The sequence below is a fragment of the Crocuta crocuta genome, unplaced genomic scaffold (assembly GCF_008692635.1).
Source record: "Crocuta crocuta isolate KB4526 unplaced genomic scaffold, BGI_CrCroc_1.0 scaffold32, whole genome shotgun sequence".
Lineage (NCBI taxonomy): Eukaryota > Metazoa > Chordata > Mammalia > Carnivora > Hyaenidae > Crocuta > Crocuta crocuta.
Window position 1 is genome coordinate 866,869 of NW_027529424.1, and position 23,002 is coordinate 889,870.

Genomic DNA, 23,002 nt, shown 5'->3' on the forward strand with positions numbered 1-23,002 from the left:
GTTTCCCCCACTTGAAACATTAGTATATTTTAAAAATCTATGTAAGGGAGCGCCTGGGTGATTCAGCTGTTTAAGCGTCCAACTCTTGGTTTCGGCTTAGTTGTGATCTCACGGTTCATGAGCTCAAGCCCCACATCAGGCTTCACGCTGACGGTGCGAAGCCTGCTTGGGATTCTCTGTCTCTGCTCCCCTCCACTGTTTGCACGCACTCTCTTTGTCTCTCTCTCTCTCCCCTCCCCCAAAATTAAAAAAAAAAAATATATATATATATGTATATATATGTATATAAAAGAGTTTCAGAACCAGTTTTGGTTTTGAACTTTATGGAAGTTTTCCCTTTACATGAATTTTTAGCCATCTCACATCTCATTTATTGCAAAAGACACAGGAAATTTGCCCCATTAAATCTAATTGAAATGGAAAATTTTATGCCTCTTAATAAGAGGCTTCTGCACACTCACCACTGGTGTTAATTATTAGCAGTGGGAGAACACGGCAGCACAGCAAGGGTACCAGGCCCCTCGGGAGGCTCCGGGGCCCCTCGGGTACCTGGCATCTCGGCTGTAGGCCTCTTCCCTCCGCACTTCGCCTGCTCTCTCACATTCACACTGACCTTCTCCATAAACCTCATCTGAAGCGTTCCCTTTTCACAATAAAAAAGATGATATAAATGCACTAAAAATGTTTTATAACTGTACTAAAAGCTAAACCCACTGCTTACAATTATCCTCATGTGAAGATAGATTATAATTATTTCTGTGTTTTTCTTTCTTGATTGTTCAGGTTCCAGTAAGGTAAAGGATTACGTGTCATCCAGATCTCATAATATTTCACTTATGGACAAGTAACCGGTTTTGTCATATAAAAATCCGGGAACATCCTTGTCTGTGCCCTCACATGGTGGTTTTCACACTTTTTAAAGTTATCGCCCTTCTCCCAGCCACACATCTTAGAAAGCAATTATCCTCCCTGGTCTTGTCTTTCAGGCTCTAGAAATAAATGTATTTGGTAGCGGAGGGAGAGTCTAGCATGAATATACAGGATTTTAAATGCCACTGAATCGCGTGACCATTAGCTAAAGCGATGTAGGCTTATTGACCCGAATGTATTGGATTTAGCTGAGTGCTGCTTGGCAGGCTGTTGGTGGCTTTGAGGTCAGTGCCCCGGGGGACAGGAAAGCCGCCTGTAGCCGGACTGTAAGCAGAGGTCCCGGAGGGATTCTAAGGGAGCAGCTGAGAATCTGGCCACTCAGACTGAGTTGACGAAGCCTCAGGTATCCATAGGGGCGTGAGCTGGCGGAGCGGACACAAGAGGGATGCACCAAAGGCAGGCGTTAGAAAGACAGAGAAAACGAGCCCCCTTGTAGCTGGAACAGACCCTGTGGCTTCCCCCTGTGAAAAGGTGCTGCCAGGAACCTATACCTGAGGGTCATTAATTCAGCAGATACTCGTTTCTTGTTTTCCTTCCAGCTCTATCTGTTTCTTCATTTATTCATTGGAGTATAATTGACATAAAGCATTGTTTTAGTTTCAGGTGTGCGACATAGTGATACGGTGTTTGTGGACATTGTGAAATGACCCCCTCAGCCAGTCTGGTTACCACACACAGTTACAGTTTTTCTTTTTCTTATAATAAGAACTTTTAAGATCTGCTCTCTTAGCATCTTCTAAATAAGTCACATGCTGTTCATGACATCTCCAGAACGAACTTGTTTCTATAACTGGAAGTTTGTACCTTTGACCCGCCTTTACCCATTTCACATCCCCCACCATCCCTGACAAGCACCTTTCTGTGTCTGTGAGTTGAGAATTTTTGGTTCTTAGATTCCACATAGAAGTGAAATCATACGATATTTGTCTTTCCCTCTCTGACTGATTTCCCTTCACGTGGTGCCTTCAGGGGCCATCCATGTTGTCTCAGATGGCAAGGTTTCTCTCTCTCTCTCTGGGAAACGTACCTGGGAAGCAGTGATGGGAAAGGACGATAGGAATGGTGGCCAGGTGGGGGTGGGGGAAAACCTCCTCCAGGGAGGAAAAAGCTTTCGTCAGGGAGGTGCGGTGGGGAAAGGGCTGTGTAAGCCTGTATCTGAGAGCAGGAGAAGGGCCTTGCGCGCAGAGGGAAGCCGAGGCCTGAGGGGGGTCCCTGTGGATGGAGCTGGAGAGCCAGGCCGCCTGGGTGGCCGGGTGGGCGTCGTTGCAGGACGAGCCCGGGTTCTCTTCCAGTTGCCCTGGGAGGCCGCGGGGAAGGGACTCGGGAAGGGCGCCTTTGTGGAAATCACCAGAGGGTTGATGACTTCGGCTGCGCTGGCAGCATTCTAGGCGGAGAGCGGTGAGCACCTGAAACTAGGTATAAATTTGGCTGGGAGGGGTCAGAGGTCGCTGCAGCCCTTTCCTCCACTCTCGGATTCCCCCCCACCGCCACCACCATTAGAGACCGTCTCCAGGCTGTGCCCTGTGGAGGCTCTGCAATCTTCTCAGGCGGTTGAGCCTGAGAAGTCCCTGTCATTCCATAATAAACACCTTGTCACTGCATGAGAGAGGATGTCTCCTTTTATTTAATGGGTGACACGGCAGCTCCTGTCCACTGCCCAGCTGCCCTGGTTCCACTCCAGAAGTGGCCAAAACAGCAGCTTAGTTTCCAAGATTATACTAAACCCGAGGCCCCTAAAAACGGTGGCGCTTCGCGTAAAGGACCATTGTGGATCATCCGAATCCCTTGTCACTGAGTGTTCTGTCTCTGTGTCCCTCTCCAGACGAAGTGATAACCTCGCACGGTGCCATCGAAGCGGACAAGGACCACGTGCGTCGGGAGCCGTACACCTTGCCGCAGGGTTTCATGTGGGACACTTTAGACCTGGGCAGCGCCGACGTGGTGAGTACCCGCCCTCGTCGGCACCCGCCCTCGCACGGATTGCCGCCGAGGTGGTTCCCAGCGCCATAGACAGGACGCTCGCTTGCTCTTGTAGCTCAAGGAGTTGTACACGCTGTTAAACGAGAACTACGTGGAGGACGAGGAGAGCATGTTCCGGTTCGACTACTCGCCCGAGTTCCTGCTCTGGTGAGTGGCGCGGGGCGACGGGGCGGGCGCGGGCGGTGGGGACGGCTTGCCTCGGTCTCTCCCCGGCCCTGGGCCACTAACTGGCGCCTGTCTCCCTTGCCCGCATGGGCTTCAGGGCGCTGCGTCCCCCGGGCTGGCTCCTTCAGTGGCACTGTGGGGTCAGAGTGTCCTCGAACAAAAAACTAGTGGGGTTCATCAGTGCCATCCCGGCAAACATTCGGATTTATGACAGGTACGTATTAAAGCTTGTCCATGTCGGTTTTGATGTGTTCCTTTTCCAGAATGGCTGTTCTAACGGGCTTTTGAAATTACTTGTGCAGATTGCTGATGGTGGGGGAGGTCGTGTGTGGGTGTAGGCAGGGGCTTAACAGATCTCTGCTTTCTGCTTAGTTTTGCTCAGAAAGGTAAAGTTGATTTAATCAAAGAAAGCCAGACTGTGAACACCAAAAAAGTGCAGCTCTGTGTCTCTGCTTCTCCTTCATACAGACACTCGATGTTTTTATTTTTAATTTTTTTTAACGTTTATTAATTTTTTGAGAGAGAGACAGTGGGGGAGGGGCAGAGAGAGAGGGAGTCACAGATCCTAAAGCAGACTCCACGCTCTGAGCTGTCGGCACAGAGCCCGACGTGGGCCTTGAACCCACAAACCATGAGATCATGACCTGAGCCGAAGTCAGATGCTTAACTGACTGAGCCACTCAGGCGCTCCACACATTCAGATGTTCAGTGTGTGTACACATATACATGTGTGTATGTGTGTGTCGGAATAAAGCTATAAATAGGTATTTCACACTTATTTCTGGAGAAAAGAAGTTACCTTAATAAACTTTAGGAGAGGTTTTTTAAAAAAAATTTTTGTATGTTTATTTTTGAGAGAGAGACAGAGTGTGAGTGGGTAGGGCAGAGAGAGAGGGAGATGCAGAATCTGAAGCAGGCTCCAGGCTCTGTGCAGACAGCTCAACCCCACAAACCATGAGATCATGATCTGACCTGAAGTCAGACACTTAACCGTCTGAGCCACCCAGGCGCCCCTAGGAGAGATTTTTTAAAAATCTTTTTATCCACGGGATAACTGTGTTACATTTTTGCTCTGGGTCTTTAGCCCAGAAAGTCAGAGAGCAAATGCATAATAGGGCTGCTTACCTTTCATTGTACTGGGTTAGTTGATTTGCTGCTCAAAAGCATTTGATGCCAAGTAGTCTTGGTGCCAAATGGAATGCCTGCGTATCTAGAGCCAGAGCAAGGAATGGGCTATGAAGCTCTGGAAGGTTTACTGTAGCTCAGAAAAATAACCAACTCTCGTCTGGCCAAGGCACCTCTCGGGGACCCCAGGAGTTGCATTATCCTCCAAAGCAAGATCCTACCAGATTCTGCATCTAGGTGACCCCGTTATTGTCCTCATTGCATACATTACAGAAAAAACAGATGTAGAAACTTTGAGGTGCATCTTACCCAGTTTCTAAAGTGAAAACTTATAAAAGATCAAAGTCCTCACGTGTATGTAGGACAAGGAGGTCTGGGTCTCCATGGCCTGAAGTGATCACTATTTGGGCGGGGATGTGTGGGGGAGGGGCATCCGTCTGCGTTTGTGAAATGTCTAAATGAAGGGCTGTTTTTCTTAAAGACTGTAGTAAAGGAGGTCTCTCAGTCTCTTATTCTTTGCAATTTTTTGGATGCTGTCGTATTTTTAAAAATATTTTCATCTTATGTTCGCCCTACTTTCTGACATCTTTCTTAGCGTGAAGAAGATGGTGGAAATCAACTTTCTTTGTGTTCATAAGAAATTGAGATCAAAGCGAGTAGCCCCAGTGTTAATTCGAGAAATAACCAGGAGAGTAAACCTGGAAGGTATTTTTCAGGCTGTTTACACCGCTGGAGTGGTTCTTCCTAAGCCGGTGGCCACATGCAGGTAATAGCGCCACACACTCATCTCGAATCTTACCTCCCCGCCATGTCGCGTGGCTACCAGGAGGGTTCTCACATGTAACTGGGAGATTGTGCCTTACCTGTTCTTACGTGGTTGGTTTGGTAGCAGAGGTGGAGAGTAGACCTAAGAACCCTCAGACCAGTGTTGTTTCCATTCTACCGTACAGCCACTTGGCGTTAGGAAGAGTGTTTAACATTTTCCTGCTGACGATGCCGGTTCTGTATTTCTGCATCTCTTCCATTGAAAAGCCTCGTGCTGCCTCTACCTTGGGGAACCCAGGGCACCGCGATCTTGAAATTGGAATGCCCAGCCTACTACCATTTTCTTTCCTTCCAAACACTTAGATTTGCATGTTCCACACTGCTCTCAGGAGCTATTCCAAAAGTATGGTAAACACCATTGGAAAGCCCAAACAGATTTGTTTGCTAAGAGTAGGAAAGGGCTCAAGCTCTGTTTTTATGAGTTCATCTGTTCTCATCAAGTTTTCAAAGGTTAGGCCAGTGAGAAAATGGTTTATCACATTTGTCCCTTGACGAACCTGTTTGTAAAGCATCTAAAGGAGTCTCTCTCCCTTGACTGTTTTGGACTCAAATAAGATGAAACTTCCACTAAACAGTAAAAAAGGCAAAACTGTAAAATGACTTGTCTCCTATTCAGTTAGTCATAGATAAGCTCAACAAATAGGACTTCACAGGTAAATGTTAATACAAATCATCCGTGTATCTAAACTGGAATTACTTAAGAAACTCAAGGTCATCTCTCAGAAAGCTGTTTTCTTTGATGTGCATTATATGAAAGCAGCGGCTACTAATTTAGAGGGGGTGTTTTCATGTTTTTAAAAGTTTTTAGTTTGCTTTCTGTAGAATCAGCAGTGGCCGTTAAATACTTGCCGACTGGACATTTTTAACTTTATTTTGCAGTTTTATGATAGCATTTTACTGGCAGAGATGAAAGGTCACAAACTACAAAGGAATATAACTGGAAAGCAGGACATGTTTTCGATGTAAAAAAACCCAAACAGCTAATTATACAAGAACAGGGCCAGCATCCAACACTGCAGGGGGTTGGAGGACAGCAAGGGTGTTCGTTAAATGCCTCTATAACGACTGAGCTGAGGCAAAGAGTTAAAGCTGGTAGAGTTAGAAACCAATCAGATTTTAAAACCTTTGTTGTATTCCAGGTACTGGCATCGATCGCTAAACCCCAGAAAATTGGTAGAAGTGAAATTTTCTCACTTGAGTAGAAATATGACTTTACAGAGAACAATGAAGCTCTACAGACTTCCGGATGTAAGTAAGAACGTTCTGCAGTTTTTCGAAGCTATGACAACTAAAGCTTTTAATGTAGAAAATGATTATTTGCAAGAGTCTTAAAAACTGGCTCATGAACTTGAAGATGTGAAGATGTAGCTTTTTAGAACTCCGGGCGAGGAAAACTAGGGGAGCTTATTTGAAAAGTAGGGTGTGTGTGTGTGTGTGTTTAAGGCTTTTTAAGTCTTCCAGTTTGTGGTTGGATGGGATTGAACTTGAGACATGTAAGTTTTGAAATTTTGAGTATTTACCATCTGGTATGTAAAAGGAACTAAGGAATAAGGCTCAGAGGAGAGACCAAGGAGAAGAAATAATGTTTCATAAATTATCATCTTTTTAAGCTAGCAAATTCCCACCATGACAAGTTGTCTTTTAATAGGGGGAAAGTTAAATAAATGTGTTTACCGGTGTTGCCTTATTTGAGGCTTGGATGGTGTATTAATTTTCTATTGCTTTGTAACAAATTACTGCAAGTTTCGCAGTTTTTATTTTATTTCATTTAGAGAGAGAGAGAGAGAAAATGAGTGCTGGGGAGAGACAGAGAGAGAGTCTGAAGCAGTCTCTAAACCCAGTGCAGAGCCCAACACGGAGCTCAGTCTCAAGACTGAGATCATAACCAGAGCTGAAATCAAGAGTTGGACACTTAACCAACAGAGCCACCCAGAGGCCCCAGTTTAGCAGTTTAAAACATCCATTTATAATCCTGTGGGTCAGGAATCAAGGCCCACCTTGCCTGAGGCCTCTGCCTCGGGGTCTCATGAAGTTCTCTCAGGGTGTCAGCCGGGGCTGGGTGCCATCTGAACATTGGGCTGGGGTCCACTCCCAGCTCACATGGCTGTTAGCAGGCTTGAGTTCTTGCAGACAGTTGGACCGAGGGCTTTCCGTTCCTTGCCGGCTGTCAGCCCGAGGCCCCCCTCAGCTCTCTGCCAGGTGGGACCCCCCAGAGCCCAGCAGCTGACAGCACAGCAGCTTGAGCTTTGCTTCCTCAGAGCCAGTGAGGGAGAGAGAGTCTCCGGGGTGAACCTGCCAGCAGGATGGAGAACCGTGTGTGGTCAGTTCATGGACATGACAGCCAGCTACCGTTGCTGTACCCACTGTTTAGAAGCGAGTCCCAGGTCCTGCCCACTCTCAGGAGGAGCACAGGGGTGTGGACATCAGGAGGTGGCATCACTTGGGGGCCATCTTAAAATCTGATCTTGCATTTGCAGCTTTGATTTCGTCAGGGCTGTTCTTCCTTTCGGGTTGTTAAAGAGTAGTTTGGTGAAGATTTTAGCTTGATCGAGGGGTTGGGAGGGCCCCACCTGTCTAGTGGCTTTTCTAGGTGCAGTAGACTCTAGTTCCTTTTGTCATGTGGCCATTGTGTTTACCAAGTACCTGTAACCAGTAGTAGCTACACAAATTGATATATTTTTCTTTCTTTCGTTTTATTTTTAATGTTTATTTTGAGAGAGAGCAAACAGGGGAGGGGCAGAGGGAGAGGGAAAAGCACAAGCAGACTCTGCCCTGTCAGCTCAGAGCCCGACATGGGGCTCAAGCCCACAAACCATGAGATTGTGAGCTGAGCTGAAACCCAGAGTCAGATGCTTAACCGACTGAGCCACCCAGGCGCCCCTTGATGTATTTTCTCTGATGACAGACAGGAATCCACTAATTTCTGACCCTAGGCTTTTCATAAGGACAGAAGTGGAGGTGAAGGAAACAGGCGAGGGAGACCTGCAGATCATCATTCCGGGCTTCGCAAGCTGGCGGAGGGATCGGAAGGCCTCTTCTTCCCTTGTCTTCTCTGTTGTTGCAGAGAGCGGGGCTCAAGCTAGTGACCTCACCGCCTCTGAGGCCGTGATGGGAGAGGAAACCGAGATCGGGAGCGAGGAAGATAAAAACAGGGAGGCTTCCCGGGCCCCAGGGCTGGAGCGGCAAAAGGGAAGGTGGGCGGGCGCGCGGCGAGCTGTGGAAGGAAGGAGAGGTGCAGAGATGTCGCACGGTCAACATGACAGTTAATGTTTACTGGCCAGGAGTCTTTTGAAGCTAACGGCCGAGACCCCAAGTGACCCGAGCGGGACAAAGTCCCGTAGAGGCACAGGCGGCCGGGGGCACAGCCGAGACGACGTACCCGCCCCGCCGGCCCCGCTGCTCTCTGCGTCCTCCTCCCGCTCGTCTGAAGACCCTGCCGTCTGTGCGGGGCTTCCAGACGATTTCTGCTGGGGGTGCGCGCGGGGCCGCGGTCGTCTCCCCGAATGTCATTCCTGAGCCCAGAGCCGCCGGCTCGTGTGTAAGGAAAGCACCCGCTTACGTGTAGGTTGCAGACGGAGTTTTAATACCTGGCATTGGCGTTTTCAGGGTGATTAGAATCTGAGCTGCTAAGGGGAGTTTTGACTTCTGTCCTTCATCCTTCATGTTTTTACCCTAAAATCGATCCACTCGGGTAACAGTTTCAACGAGTTGGTAGCCAATCACTGACTGGTCAGGCATTGGGTTTTGGTTTTGGTTTTTTCCCAGCGAACTGAAGTGTACAGAGTGCCCTCACATACAGTATTCGTTGTATTCTCACAACAGCCTTTTGAAGCTGCTGTGTCTGACGTGCATGTTACTGTGAGAAGATGGAGGCCCACGCGGGTTGACGCGGGCCCGTCACTATCACAGACATCCATGTTCACCTGTCAGATCCCGGTGCTCCCGCCATCACCTCTCCCGGGGGCCGGGGGCCATGGCTCAGGCCCGCCGGGTGACCCTGCAGGCCGTCACTGCAGCGCGGGTGCGCACAGCCGAGGATGATGGACGGGGTCCGGACGGCGCTCGCTGGCGTGTGCACCGGCCTCCCTGCCCGCGTCCCGTCACAGGGAAGGAGGGAAAAGGGAGAATAAAATTATGAAGGAAAGGAGGGTCGAAGGGATGAGAGGACAGGTACCAGAAGAGTGGAAGGCCCCCCGCAGCCACCTGAGGGTCCGCCTCTTGAGGCAGAAGCTGGACAGTGCGGGGGCACCTGGCAGGCTCGGTTGGTGGAGATGCAACTCTTGGTCCCGTGGTTGTGAGTTTGAACCCCCTGTTGAATGTAGAGATTACCTAAAAATGAAACCTTTTTAAAAACATTTATTTATTTAAATGTAAGTTAGTTAGCATACAGTGTGGTGTTGGTTTCAGGAATAGAACCCAGTGATTCATCACTTACGTGCAACACCCAGTGCTCGTCCCAGAAAGTGCCCTCCTTAATGCTCGTCACCCATTTGGCCCATCCCCCCACCTCCCCTCCAGCAACCCTCAGTTCTCTATATTTAAGAGTTTCTTATAGTTTACCTCCTTCTCTGTTTTTATCTTGTTTTTCTTTCTTTTCCCCGCATTCATCCATTTTGTTTCTTAAACTACACGTATGAGTGAAATCATGATATTTGTCTTTTCCTGACTGACTTCTTTCACTTAGCATAGTATACTTTAGTTCCGTCCACGTTGTTGCAAATGGCAGGATTTCATTATTTTTCATTGCCAAGTAGTGTTCCATTATATACACATACATACATACACACACACACACACACACACGCTACATCTTATTTATCCATTTGTCAGTCGATGGACATTTGGGCTCTTTCCATAATTTGGCTATTATTGATAGTACTGCTAGGAACTTGGGGGTGCATGTGCCCCTTCACATCAGGATTGTTATATCCTTTGGATAAATACCTACTAGTGCATATTGCTAGGTCATAGGGTTTAAAAATAAAATCCTAAGAAAAGAAGAAGCTGGAGAGTGCAGTGTTTACCAGACCACGGCCTCCCCCCATAGGGGCCCAGGTGGGTGATTTAGGCAATCATGTGATTTAAGAACATTTTTATACCATTAAGTGTAAAAAGAAGAACCTTATTGAACACAACCTTTGCTCTGGATCAGTCTCATCTTCTGATTCATCATTACTGCTTCTGCCTCCATCCTGCTTTATGTCTTACTTGTCTTATTCGTGAAGTTCCAAATATAGGAGCTAACATTATCTCGGCCAGAGTGGTACTAGCCACTGCACGTCCACAGTCTCATTTCTCAGGCATACCCATCATAGAGGGGCCAGGCAGTTGCCCTAGTTTCGCGGAAGAGAGCAGCGAAATTGCTCTGCCCCGAGCCTCCTAGGTGGGAGGGCGCCGGGTGCCCACGCCTCAGCCTCTTCTGCCTGAGATGCTGAGCTGTTCCCAAGAGTAATGCCTGTCCCTACCCTGTAAACATTGGGTTTGTTTTTCATTTGCTGCTGGTTTTTTGTTTTGTTCTGTTTGTCAGTGCCCATAAAGGTGAAGGCACGCAAAGTAGGCAGAACGCCGGGGTCAGGTGCGTCTCCTGCTGTCCCGGGTGGGTTGCCCGCGGGACACCCTTGGAAGACGTGCTTAGACACACAGTGTCCTGCCCTTAGTAGCGGCAGAGGCTTTCGTTAGTGTTAGCGTCCCACTGCCGCTTCCTTAAATCCAAGAACTGTAATCACTGCTTACATCTCTGCTCTGGAATCTCGGCTCTGAGACAGTTTACACCACGTAGCTTGACAGAAAACAACACAACTTCTGTTTTTTAATAGAGTGCTGAGCCATTTTTCCCTGATGTACTGATAAGCAGATTTTACACATATTTCAATGAACAGAGAGTCCGAGGGATGCATGTTAGTTGGACTCTGGGAAAATAAGTCTGATTGAGATCATAAGAGTTTGCTTATGAAATGTTGGATTTTTCTCAGTCACTAGAAATGTCTTTGTTTTTTATTGAATTCTCCGGAAACATGACCACCATCCTCTTTTGGGGTATGTCAAAACTTACCATTTTTATCCAGGCTGAACATGCTCCCCACCTCTTCCAGAGGACGGCAGCTATACCTTGAGGGTTTATCTCACACTTGCACATTTATTTCTGTAGATATTTTGGAGAGTGTTTGACTTCCTGATGTTAGAAAGAAGCAAGTTTAGGGCCTGAGACACGTGACCATTATGAGCCAGCATAAGCAAATATTCTTCCTCTGTTTTTTGGGATCTTATATATATATTTTTTATGTTTATTTATTTATTTTAAGAGACAGTATGAGCAGGGGAGGGGCGGGGGGAGTGGGAGAGAATCCCAAGCAGGCTCCGTGCTGTCGGTGCAGAGCCCAGTGTGAGGCACAAACTGAGATCATGACTTGAGCCAAAACCAAGAGTCGCTTAACCGGCTGAGCCACCCAGGCGCCCCTTGCATTTTTCTTATAGATGATACAATCCTGTGTTTCTTTTACAAATAACTCTTCATAAAAGCACTTGAAGCGTTTATAGCCTGCCCAGCGCGTATACCCTCTCTGCCTGTTTGCCCAAGCATGGTTCCACTGGGTTTCCCGTACCCCAGCTCTGACCCTCGGACACTCAAGCAGCGGCGTCCAGTGTAGTCCTGGGACCCCTGGGAGTCCTCAGGTCTGTTCGAGACGGGTCTGTGACGTCGACACTCTTTTTGTATAACAGTGAAACATAAAATGCATTTTTTGCTGTAGTTATCCTGCAGATGTGCTGTGAAGTGTACCAGAGGTTGTACGGAATGTGTGCTCTAGGATTGTTTTGTCTTAAAGTTTTCTTGGCGTTAATTTCTAATATGATAGATATGGGTAGATGGAACCCACAGAAGCAAAACTTTCTGGGAGTATTCAATTTAAGAGGGTGAAGGGGTTTCAGACAAAAATATTTAGGACCTGCTGCCTTAAAGATGTCTGCCGGGCAGAAGATGTTGATTTTAGTGATTTTGCAGTATAAATACTCAGTGAATGAGAATCGTCCTGCAGAAGAATGTTCTGGTCTCAGAAGACGCTGGCAAGCTTTTTCTTCACTTCTGAACGTCTGCTTAACCGAGGCACATATACTTGCTTTCGTTAGTGATTCTAATCGCTTGATCTCGTTACTGAACCAGTAGCAAAAGAAAAAGCAGTTTAATGTTGAGCAAAGCTACTTAAATTTTACCAAGGTCATCCTGTGGAAGAAAATCATCTTTTTAAATGCATTCTTTCTAGGGATTCCTGGGTGGCTCGATATAGGGACTCCTGGGTGGCTCAGTCCATTCAGTGTCCGACTTCGGGTCAGGTCATGGTCTCGCGGTTTGTGAGTTCAAGCCCCACATCAGGCCCTGCGCTCACTTGGGATTCTCTCTTTCCCTCTCTCTGCCCCTCCCCAACTTACACATGCTTTCTCTCTCTCTCTCTCTCTCTCTCAAAATAAATAAACTTTAAAAAATGCATTCTTTCTATACGTATTTTAGTTTTCCTATAAGCGTTTAGAAATATACATTGATTATATTTAACAGCATTTGGAAATCACATAGGTTCTGTTTTCCCATGAGTTTGCAGTATAAAAATGCTACCAGACACTAAAATTGGTTCAGGGGAAATGAAAGAAGAAAAGAATGTTATGCGTGGCTTACACGTAAGTGCCAGGCCAAAGAAATCTCATCTTTGCAGAGCGGACAGTGACTTTTTTCCCTGTATACAGCCTTCATCACACCCTACTAGGTAATGATTGTGGTACAAAACATAGGAATTCATTCATTCACTCATTCGTTCGTTCGTTCGTTCGTTCGTTCATTCAGCACATATTTGGGCTGTTATTGCCCTGCCTGCTTGAGTGATTAGGCATTGGATGGAAGCCAGGACCTGGAGATTTACCCTCCTTTGGCTTTGTGCTCCACAGAAAGGCTAGAAGAATGAGTCCTCTAGGACTTTGTTAAGGACTGACAGTCTCTTGATTTAGACTATTACACTGTATACACTGTATTTTAGCTGCATTCCTGTGTCTTCATTGAGTACATACATCAGAACAGAATGGCACACAGTAAGGACATGGGGTCTGTAAATACAAAGAACAAATCGCTCAGCCCCCACCAATCAGAAATCAGTCAGCATTGTTTGTCATGGACCCTTGGAAACCTCGGCACAGTCACTGGGATGGATCAGACCAGCACTCAGGATGAAAACCCATTTTTTACCTTGGGCTTCTCCTGTCCTTCTAGACTAGGGCATGCAGGAACTGTAATGACCTAATTTTAGAGGCAGTAGTTAATTTTAAAGTATTTAAAAATAACTTAGAATAGGAAAGGTAGACTAGCAGTATTTATATATAGTTACTTATGGCTTAAAATGTACCCACTATTTAGGGGCACCTGGGTGACTCAGTCGGTTAAGCATCTGACTTCAGCTCATGGTTGGTGGGTTTAAGTCCCATTGACAGGGGCTTTGTGCTGACAGCTCAGAGCCTGGAGCCTGCTTCCGATTCTGTGTCATCCCCTCTGCCCCTCCCCTGCTTGTACTTTGTCTCTCTGTGTCTCTCAAAAATAAATAAAAACATTTTTTAAAAATGTTAATGTACCCACTATTTCTAAAAGAAAATCAAGTTAACTGTACAAAAATTATATTTCTAGGTTTTTAATATTTTGTACAAACAAGCACATGTAGTGGGTTTCACTTCTAGGCTCAAGTGTCCTGGTGTGTGGGCAATTAGTTCCTAGCATAAAGCCAAGTGATGTCTGGAGCCCTTTTGAGGACAAGCAGTTGAACAAATCCACACGGGGACCTGTTCGGACCCTTAGGTTAATTCTGTTCCCTAACAGAATACTGTAGACATCGTGATGCTCTGGAATGATGGTCTCGGATGCCTGGTCTGATCACCTTTGAATCAAGACACCACAAGAGCCCGGGGCCAGTTCTCGGCAGCTCGCCATTCATTCCCCTTTAGAAAACACCTGGCTCTTAAAATGCTCTTCCCCACCTTTCTGACCAAAATGATTTATTTTTATTTCATTTTTGTTGCTCACAAGAACAGAATACCAACAGCCTCTTCACAAGCCATTGAATAAAATCAGTTTCTCAACTCTTTTCATCTGCATTTTCAACGCGTCAGACAGGGCAGTTTTAAAGCACAGTATTCTAGAACACATGCTAATAAGAGTGTTGTGCCCTGTGGTGTGGGCTGTTAAAATTCCAGCACTGGAACAGAGATCAGCTTGTAGTGCTCCTCTGACTTCGGGCAGCATTGTCACGGGCAGTACTGACCAAGGATGAGGCGCACGGACAGAGGGGACAGTACACTGTCGAGCATATATTCTAAGTTAGTGCTTCTCCAACTTGAATGTGTATGCAGATCACCAGGGAATCTTGTTAAATTGCAGATTCTGACTTGAGCAGGTTGTGGGGGAGGGGGGGGGAGTGCGCAAGATTCAGCAGTTGTGACAAGCTCCCTCGTGACGCCAAGACAGCTGGCCTTTTATTCCTCTTCTGTTTAAACTTCCCAATTTGTTTTGTTTTTACTGCATCAAGGCCACCAAGACTTCAGGCTTGAGGCCAATGGAACCAAGAGACATCAAAGCAGTTCGTGACCTAACCAACACTTACCTGAAGCAGTTTCATCTTGCCCCGGTGATGGATGAAGAGGAAGTAGCTCACTGGTTCCTCCCCCAGGAGCACATTATTGACACGTTTGTAGTGGAGGTAAAGATAAGGTGATAAGACAGTGCAGAGAAATACGAAAACACCTTCCAGTCAAGCCTCTTTTCTAGAAGGATCAAAGAATGGCCCTCTCTTTTCTTGTTTCTCTGCTTCTAGACTAGATTTCTGCTCTCCCTGATAGAATCAGAATTTCTTCTCACAGTTTCCATTCCTGGAGAAGAGCACATTTTTACTAGTTATTAATGGGAACTCCAGATTCTCTTCTGTTGGTCCCTGTGTGATTAATTGCTTCATTCAGTTCTGAAAATGCCGATTTGGCTGACATACACTTCAAAGTTTAATATCCTTTAGTTTTGCAAAATTGGCTTGAACTGAACTGCGTTTTGGTTGAGATGGCATAATTCAGCCACTTAACCCTTGTTCAGGGGAAAGAAGGAAAAGTGACAGTCTGGATTTTCTCATTATTGGTTAGACAAATTTAACATCATGCTTTTTAAGTGCCCCCCCCCCTTTTTTTAAAGCTTGAAATTTGTTCAAATGACGTTTCACTTAGAACCTCTTTCGGGTGAAATAGGATTGGGTTGAAAAGTTGAGGTTTAATCTGGTAAGTACCTGGAGGAGAGGAGGGGCGAGACAGCGGTTAGAGGCCCTGGTGGGAGTCCACTCACCGTTCGGTTGTGAGCAGTGAGCCGGAAGTGTGTTGTCAGCCCTGTCGCCCATTGGTCTGGATGTGGGATGATAGCCACGTGAGGGCGGAAGCCGGGGAAACGAACAGGGTGAATTCAAAGGACGTTTCTGGAGAACAACAAGCTTTTGTTTCTGAAAACAGTGCTGGAGTGGACATCCTGATGCACAGATCTTTATGCGTTTGTGTAAGTTTCTCCAGGTCAGAAGTTCTCAGAGGTTTTGATCTCAGACTCCTCACTCTGAAGAATTATTGAGGACCCTAATTTTATTTGTTTTTATTTTGCTTTTATTTTTGTGGGTGATATTTAGATATTCATCACATTGGAAATTGAAACAAAAAGGTTTATTATTTTATAAAACAGATAGGGAAGGCTAAATACTATATGCTCTCACTTATATGTAGAATCCAAAGCAAAAACAAAAACACCAGCCAGATGCAGAAAACGGCTTGGTGGCTGCCCAGAGGTAGGGGTGGGTGAAATGGGTGAAGAGGATCAAAAGGTATAAACTTCCAGTTAATAAAATAAGTAAGTCATAAAGATATAATGTACAGCATAGTGTTGTATATTTGAAAGTTGCTAAGAGAGTAGATCTTAAAAGTTCTTATCATAAGAAAAAAAATCGTTACTAAGTGTGGGATGGAGTTTAACTAAACTTACTATGGTGCTCATTTTGCAGTATATACAAATATTAAATCATTATCTTGTACACTTGGAAGTTATATGTCAGTTATATCTTAGTTTAAGAAAAGAATACTTGAAAAAAATACATACTATTTCATTTAATAACAGTATAAGAAGAATAAACATGTTACCTAAATAACATGTTTTTAATGAAAAATCGCTCTTTTCCAAAGCACCAAAATTAAGAATGGTATGTTTTATATTTCTGCAAGTCTCTAACATCCGATTGACTAGAGGACAGCTGGGTTCTCCCACCTACTTCTGCATCCCATCTATTGTGATATATTCTTTGGGCTGAAATATGTGGGAAAAAATCCTTCACATGAAGTATTGAAGATAAGGGAAAGAATGAGTATTTTAACAGCCTATTCAGATCATTGTGACTATTCTTTATCTGAAAGCGTGTTAATGAACTGCTCCTATTCCGTTAGGTTAAAACCCGTTAGTATGTCTTGTCCTTTGATCATCCTTTTATCAGTGTATGAGTTTGTAACGTCATATATGGATCATATATGGATCTGAGTTACAGATCTTCCAAACATGAACGTCTCACTACACCTTCAGGCTTCTCTTTGAGACGATCTTTATGTTTCCAGACACAGAAGTGCTGTATGTTGCTTCCTTCTAGGCCATCACACAGGATGTTAAAAGGAGGAGTTCTTGAGGGTCAAGGGTAATACAATTAATAGTTCTTAATCAAGGACATGCTTAAGTGAAACTTATGTTTAATTGTGAGGGTGTGGTGGTAAAGAGTTAAGTGACCACCGTACACTTCGGTGCCCCTGCCTTGTATTGTGCTGAGCCACAGAGAGCTGTGCCACATTGTCTCCCCATCCTCATGGCAGAGTCCACATGGTGAGGAAGGCAGAGAACTTCCTAGTGCTGTTACGAAAATCGTTTTGATTTCTCGGACTTCTGGAAGGGTCTCAGGCACCCACAGGTGTTCACAGACCACATTTTGAGAACTGCTGCCCTAGGATGCGTACTCAGAAGTCTAACTGCACAGTCTAAGGGTCAGACACGTCTTTAAGTATCACTAGAGATTGCCAGATAGCTCACCAAAGTATCTCTTAGCATCGTATGAGAAGCCCTCTTTCTGCACATCCTCACTATCACTTGGTTATTATCAGACTTTACATTTAGGCCAGTCTGATGGGTATCATGTGGTCTGTTTTTAATTTGTTTGTATTACTAATGTATTTGAACATCATCTGTTAGCCGTTTGTATGCTGGTCATATAGCTAGCCTGTTTTTCTTTTTAACTGTCATCTTCTTGATTTCTAAAAGTTTTTGTATATATTGAATACTAATACTTGAATTGTGCTCTTTTTCTGGGTCTCTCTTCTGTTCCACTGATCTATGGGGTCTTTTCCTTCATCAACACCACTCAGTCTTAATTACTGCAGCTCTGTATAAGCCTTGATATGAGGTAGAATGATTCATTCTACTTTATTCTTCGTCAAGATTATTTTAATCTATTTCCTTCACCTTTCCTTAATAAATTTTAGAATAAGTGTGTCTTTGTCTATGAAATACCTTGCTGGGATTTTAAGAAGAATGCATTAAACCTGTATATTAATTTGGGGAGAACTGACAGGTCTTCCAGTCCCTGAACATGGTATGTCTCTGTTTAGATCTTTTAAATGTTATCAGCATTTTATGATTTTCAGCATCCACATCTTGTAAATGGTTTCTTAAGTGTACATCTTACATACCTGACTTTCCTTGGAACAGTTATAAATGGTATTATGCTTTTAGTTTTGGTTTCTGTGTATTCATGGTCAGTGTATAGAAGTGCAGTTGCTTCCTCCGTGTTGATCTTGTATCCTGCATCCTTACTGAAACCGGTTACTAGTTGCAGGAGTTTATTTGTGGATTCTCGGGATTTCTACATAGATAAGAATGTCATCTGCAAATAGGGACAGTTTTAATTCTTCCCATCTGCATGCCTTTCATTTCTTTTTCTTGCCTTACTGCAGGGGCTAGATCTACCAGTACTTATTTGAATTGGAGTGGTAAAGGTCGACATCTTTGCCTTGTTCTTGATATTAGTGGGAAAGCATGCAGTCTTCTATCATGAGGTATGATATTAGCTGGAGGATTTTTATAGACGCTTCTTAACACTTTGAGATGATTCCCTTTATTGCTGAGTTCTTATAATGAATGGGTGTTGGATTTTTTCCAGTGCTTTTTATTTTTAAATTTTTTTAATGTTTTATTTATTTCTGAGAAAAAGAAAGACAGCCTGAGCAGGGGAGGGTCAGAGAGAGAGGGAGACACAGAATCCGAAACAGGCTTCAGGCTATGAGCAGTCAGCACAGAGCCCAAAGCGGGGCTCGAGTTCCCAGTGCTTTTTCTGCTTCAATTGATCTGATCATGTGATTTTTTTCTCTAGTCTGTTGATGTGGTATATTATAAATTGGTTGATTTTCAAATGTTTGACCACTCTTGCATTCCTATAAAAAAAAAAAAACACTTGGTTATGGTGTATAATTCTTTTTGTACATTGTTGAACTGGATTGCTGATACCTTGTTGAGGATTTATTGAGTTCATCAGAGATACTGGTCTGACATTCTCTTTTTTTTATATGCTGCCTTTGGTTTTGTTATCAGGATAATATTGGCCTTGGAAAATGAGTTGGGAGGTACTCCTTCCTCTTCTCTATTCCAGAAGAGAACATATAGAATCTGTGATAATTAAATGTTTGCTAGAATTCTCCAGCTGATACCATCTGACCTTTAATGGTGTAGGACTATTCAGGTGATTTCTTTCATCCTGATTGAGTTTTAGTAGGCTATGGTTTTTGAGGAATTGGTCATTTCTTCTAAATTGTCAAATTTAGAAGAGTAAAGTTGTTTTATTATTTTCGTGTCCTTTTAATGGCTACAGGATCTATAGTGCTAATGCTTCTTACATTCCTGATATTGATGATTTGGGTCTTCTCTTTCTATGTTTGTCAGTCTTGCTAGTGTTGCATCAGATCACCTGTAAATGATTTTTTTTCTGCAAAGAACAAGGCTTTTGTTTTATGGATTTTCTCTGTTTTCCTGTTTTTGGTGTCATTGATTTCTATTCTTATGTTTATTATCTCCTTACTTTTCCTTTCGTTGGGCTTATCGTACTCTTCCTTTTCTTGTCCCTTAAGGGATGGACTTAGATTATTGAGGCCTTTGCCTGTTACATTGTTCTGCTGAAAGAAATACTAGCAAGAACAGACACGTGCTCTAGCCTCCTCAGCTGTGTATAATTTAGGCAGATCGCGGTTTGAATTGTATGCCAACCGCATAGGCCACCAGTGCTAATTAAAACAACCTCAATAATACCGGCTAATTTCTTGTATTAAAAGGTATACCAGTGATGGTGAAATCAAGACCATCATTTGGGTCACTTTTGATTTTTGGTAGCTTCAGATTCACAGGTGTGTGTCTGGGTGCGGTACTGATGCCTTTCACATGCTTCTCAAAACAGCTTCTAGACTCTCTCCAACCTCATTTTACGCTGATAAAATTCTTGCTTTGTGCTAAGAAGATGTTAGTATGACACAGTGTCTTTTAGTTGCAGAAGATAGCCTTCCGATCGCTGGAGCTCTTGTTTCTGCAACAACAGTCAATCCACTTTCATCTCTGTTCAGGGGTCTAGGGAGACTCATTAGTCAAGCTAAGGGTAACTGGAACATTGAGCTGCTTAAGAATGTTATGCAAATTGCCAGCAAAAACGAGGCTAAGGTCTGACTCCATGCTCTTCTCAGACTCTACCCAACATACCCTAAGGGCCCCCCAAACCCAGAATGCTGACCGAGAGGTATAGGAGTTGCTGCTTTTTGTTCTAAAGTTCCGGTACATGTCAAAAATCAAAAAGTTGGCTTAAATGCTGGATGCAGTTTGTTCAAGAAGGTATTTACCTAACATTACCTTTGTCCTTTAGAACTCCAGTGGTAAACTAACTGACTTCCTGAGCTTCTACACACTCCCCTCCACAGTCATGCACCACCCTGCTCACAAGAGCCTCAAAGCCGCCTACTCCTTCTACAACATTCACACCGAGACGCCCCTGCTGGACCTCATGAGTGACGCACTCATTATAGCCAAGTTGGTAAGCGACTCACTCCTTTTTTGTCCCATGTGTTTCTCCAGACCTGTGTGTCAAATGACATAAAGCCCCTTACTATATTTTCATCCACACAGGAGCAATTCACTTGAGATATTTTTTAATGTTGACCATCAGAGGAACAATTCTGATTACGAGTTTCTTTTAAAGCTTCAGTGACTTTCTGCATCATTCATTCTAATGCAACTTAACCCAAGAGACATTCTGTGCAAATTAGAAACTTTTTTAAAAATGTTTATTTATGAGAGAGAGAAACAGAGTACAAGCAGGGGAGGGGCACAGAGAGAGGGAGACACAGAATCCAAAGCAGGCCCCAGACTCTGAGCTGTCAGCACAGAGCCTGATGCGGGCCTCGATTTCATGAGCCTTGAGATCATGACCTGAACCGAAGTCAGACACTTAACCAACTGAGCCACCCAGGTGCCCCCAAATTAGAAACTTTTAACCCTCATATAAGAATGCATAAAACTCATAATACAAATTCTTGCTACAAATAAACGTTTTCTTTTAAAAAGCAGTTGGGGGTGCCTGAGTGGCTCAGTCAGTTGAGCATCTGGTTCTTGATTTTAGCTCAGGCCATGATCTCACAATGGTGAGTTTGAGACCCACCTTAGGCTCAGCACTGAGCATGGGACCTGCCTGGGATTTTTTTTTCTCTTCCTCTCCCTCTGCCCCTATCCCCTTGTGCTGTCTCTCTAAAAATAAAAAATAATAATAAAAAAGTTGAAATTAGCTAATGATTATTTTGAGGTAATTATTGAACATGAGAAAATATTATTCATGAGAAACTGGGAACAACACGTCAGAAGTGTCTTTGCATTTATCTGGTATTTGGTAACTGAAAATTTTTCCTTTAACATTGTACTCTCAGATCCCCAAGTCAGCCTTACCCTGATTCTTTGATCCTATTGCTCTTTTTCAGCTACTTTCTCCCCCGCAAAAAAGCCAATAATAAATGATTGAAGGTAAAGCTCCTGAGAAATAGAAATTTAGGTGCTTCATCTATACCATGTTTTGCATAGTGTTATTAACATTTTCAAGAAATTTGATTTTTACTATTAAAATTTTATTAAATTTACTTCCCAGCCCAAGACAAGTATACACTTGAAGTCTTTAAAGCTTTAGCTAAGTCACAACTTCAGAAGGCCAAATAACTAACAGTTCTAGAGATGGAGCCGTCTGGGCAAACTGTTCCTTCTAAAACAGGGACAGAATATTCTCTGAGATCTTAATCGATTATGTCAGTGTTAGCCATCATACTACCGATTTTGACGCAGCATTTCTGGGTAAGCCTCCTGACTCCATAACACTCACTGCTACTTTTATAAGACCATTTCAACGGAGTTCTTCACCCATACGTAGATTATAGGCATTAAACCTCTTCAGTAGAAGTGCATATTCAAGCTGTTAGTAGAGGAATTAAATTTTACACTGAAATACATAATATTGGAAACCCTCTGGTCCTTTGAAATGTAAATGTTTCAATCCTTTTTACATTGGCAGAAAGGATTTGATGTTTTCAATGCACTAGATTTGATGGAAAATAAGACTTTCTTGGAAAAACTCAAGTTTGGCATAGGAGATGGCAATTTGCAGTATTACCTGTACAATTGGAGATGTCCAGGAACAGATTCTGAAAAGGTAAGTGAAGTTGATACAACCTTTATAAACTTCATACATTTACCTAGGAAATCTCATACTTGCTTCCCTTAGGATTGGGAAGGTGTTTCTTGGTAGCTGTTAAAATATACAGATCTGGGGGTGCCAGGATGGCTCAGTCAGTTAAGTGTCCGACCTCGGCTCAGGTCATGATCCCCAGTTTGGGGGTTTGAGCCCCAAGTTAGGCTCTGTGCTGACAGTTCCGAGCCTGCAGCCTGCCTCAGATTCTCTCTGGCTCTCTCTGCCCCTCCCCTGCTTGTGCTCTGTTTCTGTGTTTCTAAAATAAATAAACATTAAAAATAAATAAAAATACACAGATCTGTTACACTGTAATTTATTTTTTCTTGCTTACCTGTTCTACTATGTTTCTTCCCTCCCTTTAGGTTGGACTAGTATTACAGTAGATGGATATTTCTATTTTTCGAACTCTGACATCATCATTTGTTAATATTCTATTTGATTCCCGGAACTGCCATTCCAAAGAAGAATAAAAGCACAACTTCACCGAAATCGATGTCGTCGGTAACAATCAGAAAAGATGAAAAAAACACCCATATGTGACCAATAGTACATATTTCTAGCTAGAATGTTAATGTTCTTTTTCCACTGTTTACCCACTTGTAGGAGGGATGAAAGGGTACAGAGAGCACATTCCTCTGATTTTCAGACTTTTGGCTCTCTCTTGATGAAGAGAAAGTATTCTTCCTCTCTGTAGAAAAGGGACTGTTTTTCTGTGGACTGAACGGAAGTCACAGAATTGTATAAAAAAAAAAATCTTTCCTGCTGTGTGGAGATAAACTGCTGCATTTCTGTGTATTAAGCGTGGGTCTGTCTGTCCGTGTAACAGAACGAAGGCTCCATTTGCCAAATGTGTGCTTCCCCACCTTACACAGTGCGATCGGGAGATTTATGGAACCATGACTTGTGTAACTCAGTGGGGAGTGGGGGGCGTTAAGCATACGGTGAGATAAAAAGGTGCTGGGGACTCGCAAGTACACTTATTTCTCCAGGAGCAGAGTTGCCAAATAAACACACACAGATTTGTACTTTGCTCTTCGACAGGCCGGTGGATTGGTTCAGAAGCAAAGTTCTGTGCAAACACGGTCTCTGAGGGTCTATACCGGTGGCTGACTAGGCTTTGCTGCTGCTGCACAAAC

General features: G+C 44.0%; 1 protein-coding gene across 1 annotated transcript in view; it reads left to right on the forward strand.

The window, feature by feature from the left end:
• NMT2 (N-myristoyltransferase 2) overlaps positions 1-22,665 on the forward strand; it is a 28,112-nt gene extending 5,447 nt beyond the window's left edge. The window contains exons 4-12 of the mRNA XM_077758404.1: positions 2,753-2,871; positions 2,966-3,057; positions 3,173-3,289; positions 4,796-4,966; positions 6,165-6,273; positions 14,580-14,750; positions 20,004-20,171; positions 21,690-21,827; positions 22,229-22,665. Of these exons, the coding sequence (XP_077614530.1) occupies positions 2,753-2,871; positions 2,966-3,057; positions 3,173-3,289; positions 4,796-4,966; positions 6,165-6,273; positions 14,580-14,750; positions 20,004-20,171; positions 21,690-21,827; positions 22,229-22,249 (1,106 nt within the window). The 3' untranslated portion in view covers positions 22,250-22,665. The remainder of the gene's footprint in view (positions 1-2,752; positions 2,872-2,965; positions 3,058-3,172; positions 3,290-4,795; positions 4,967-6,164; positions 6,274-14,579; positions 14,751-20,003; positions 20,172-21,689; positions 21,828-22,228) is intronic.
• The last annotated feature ends 337 nt before the right edge of the window (positions 22,666-23,002 follow it).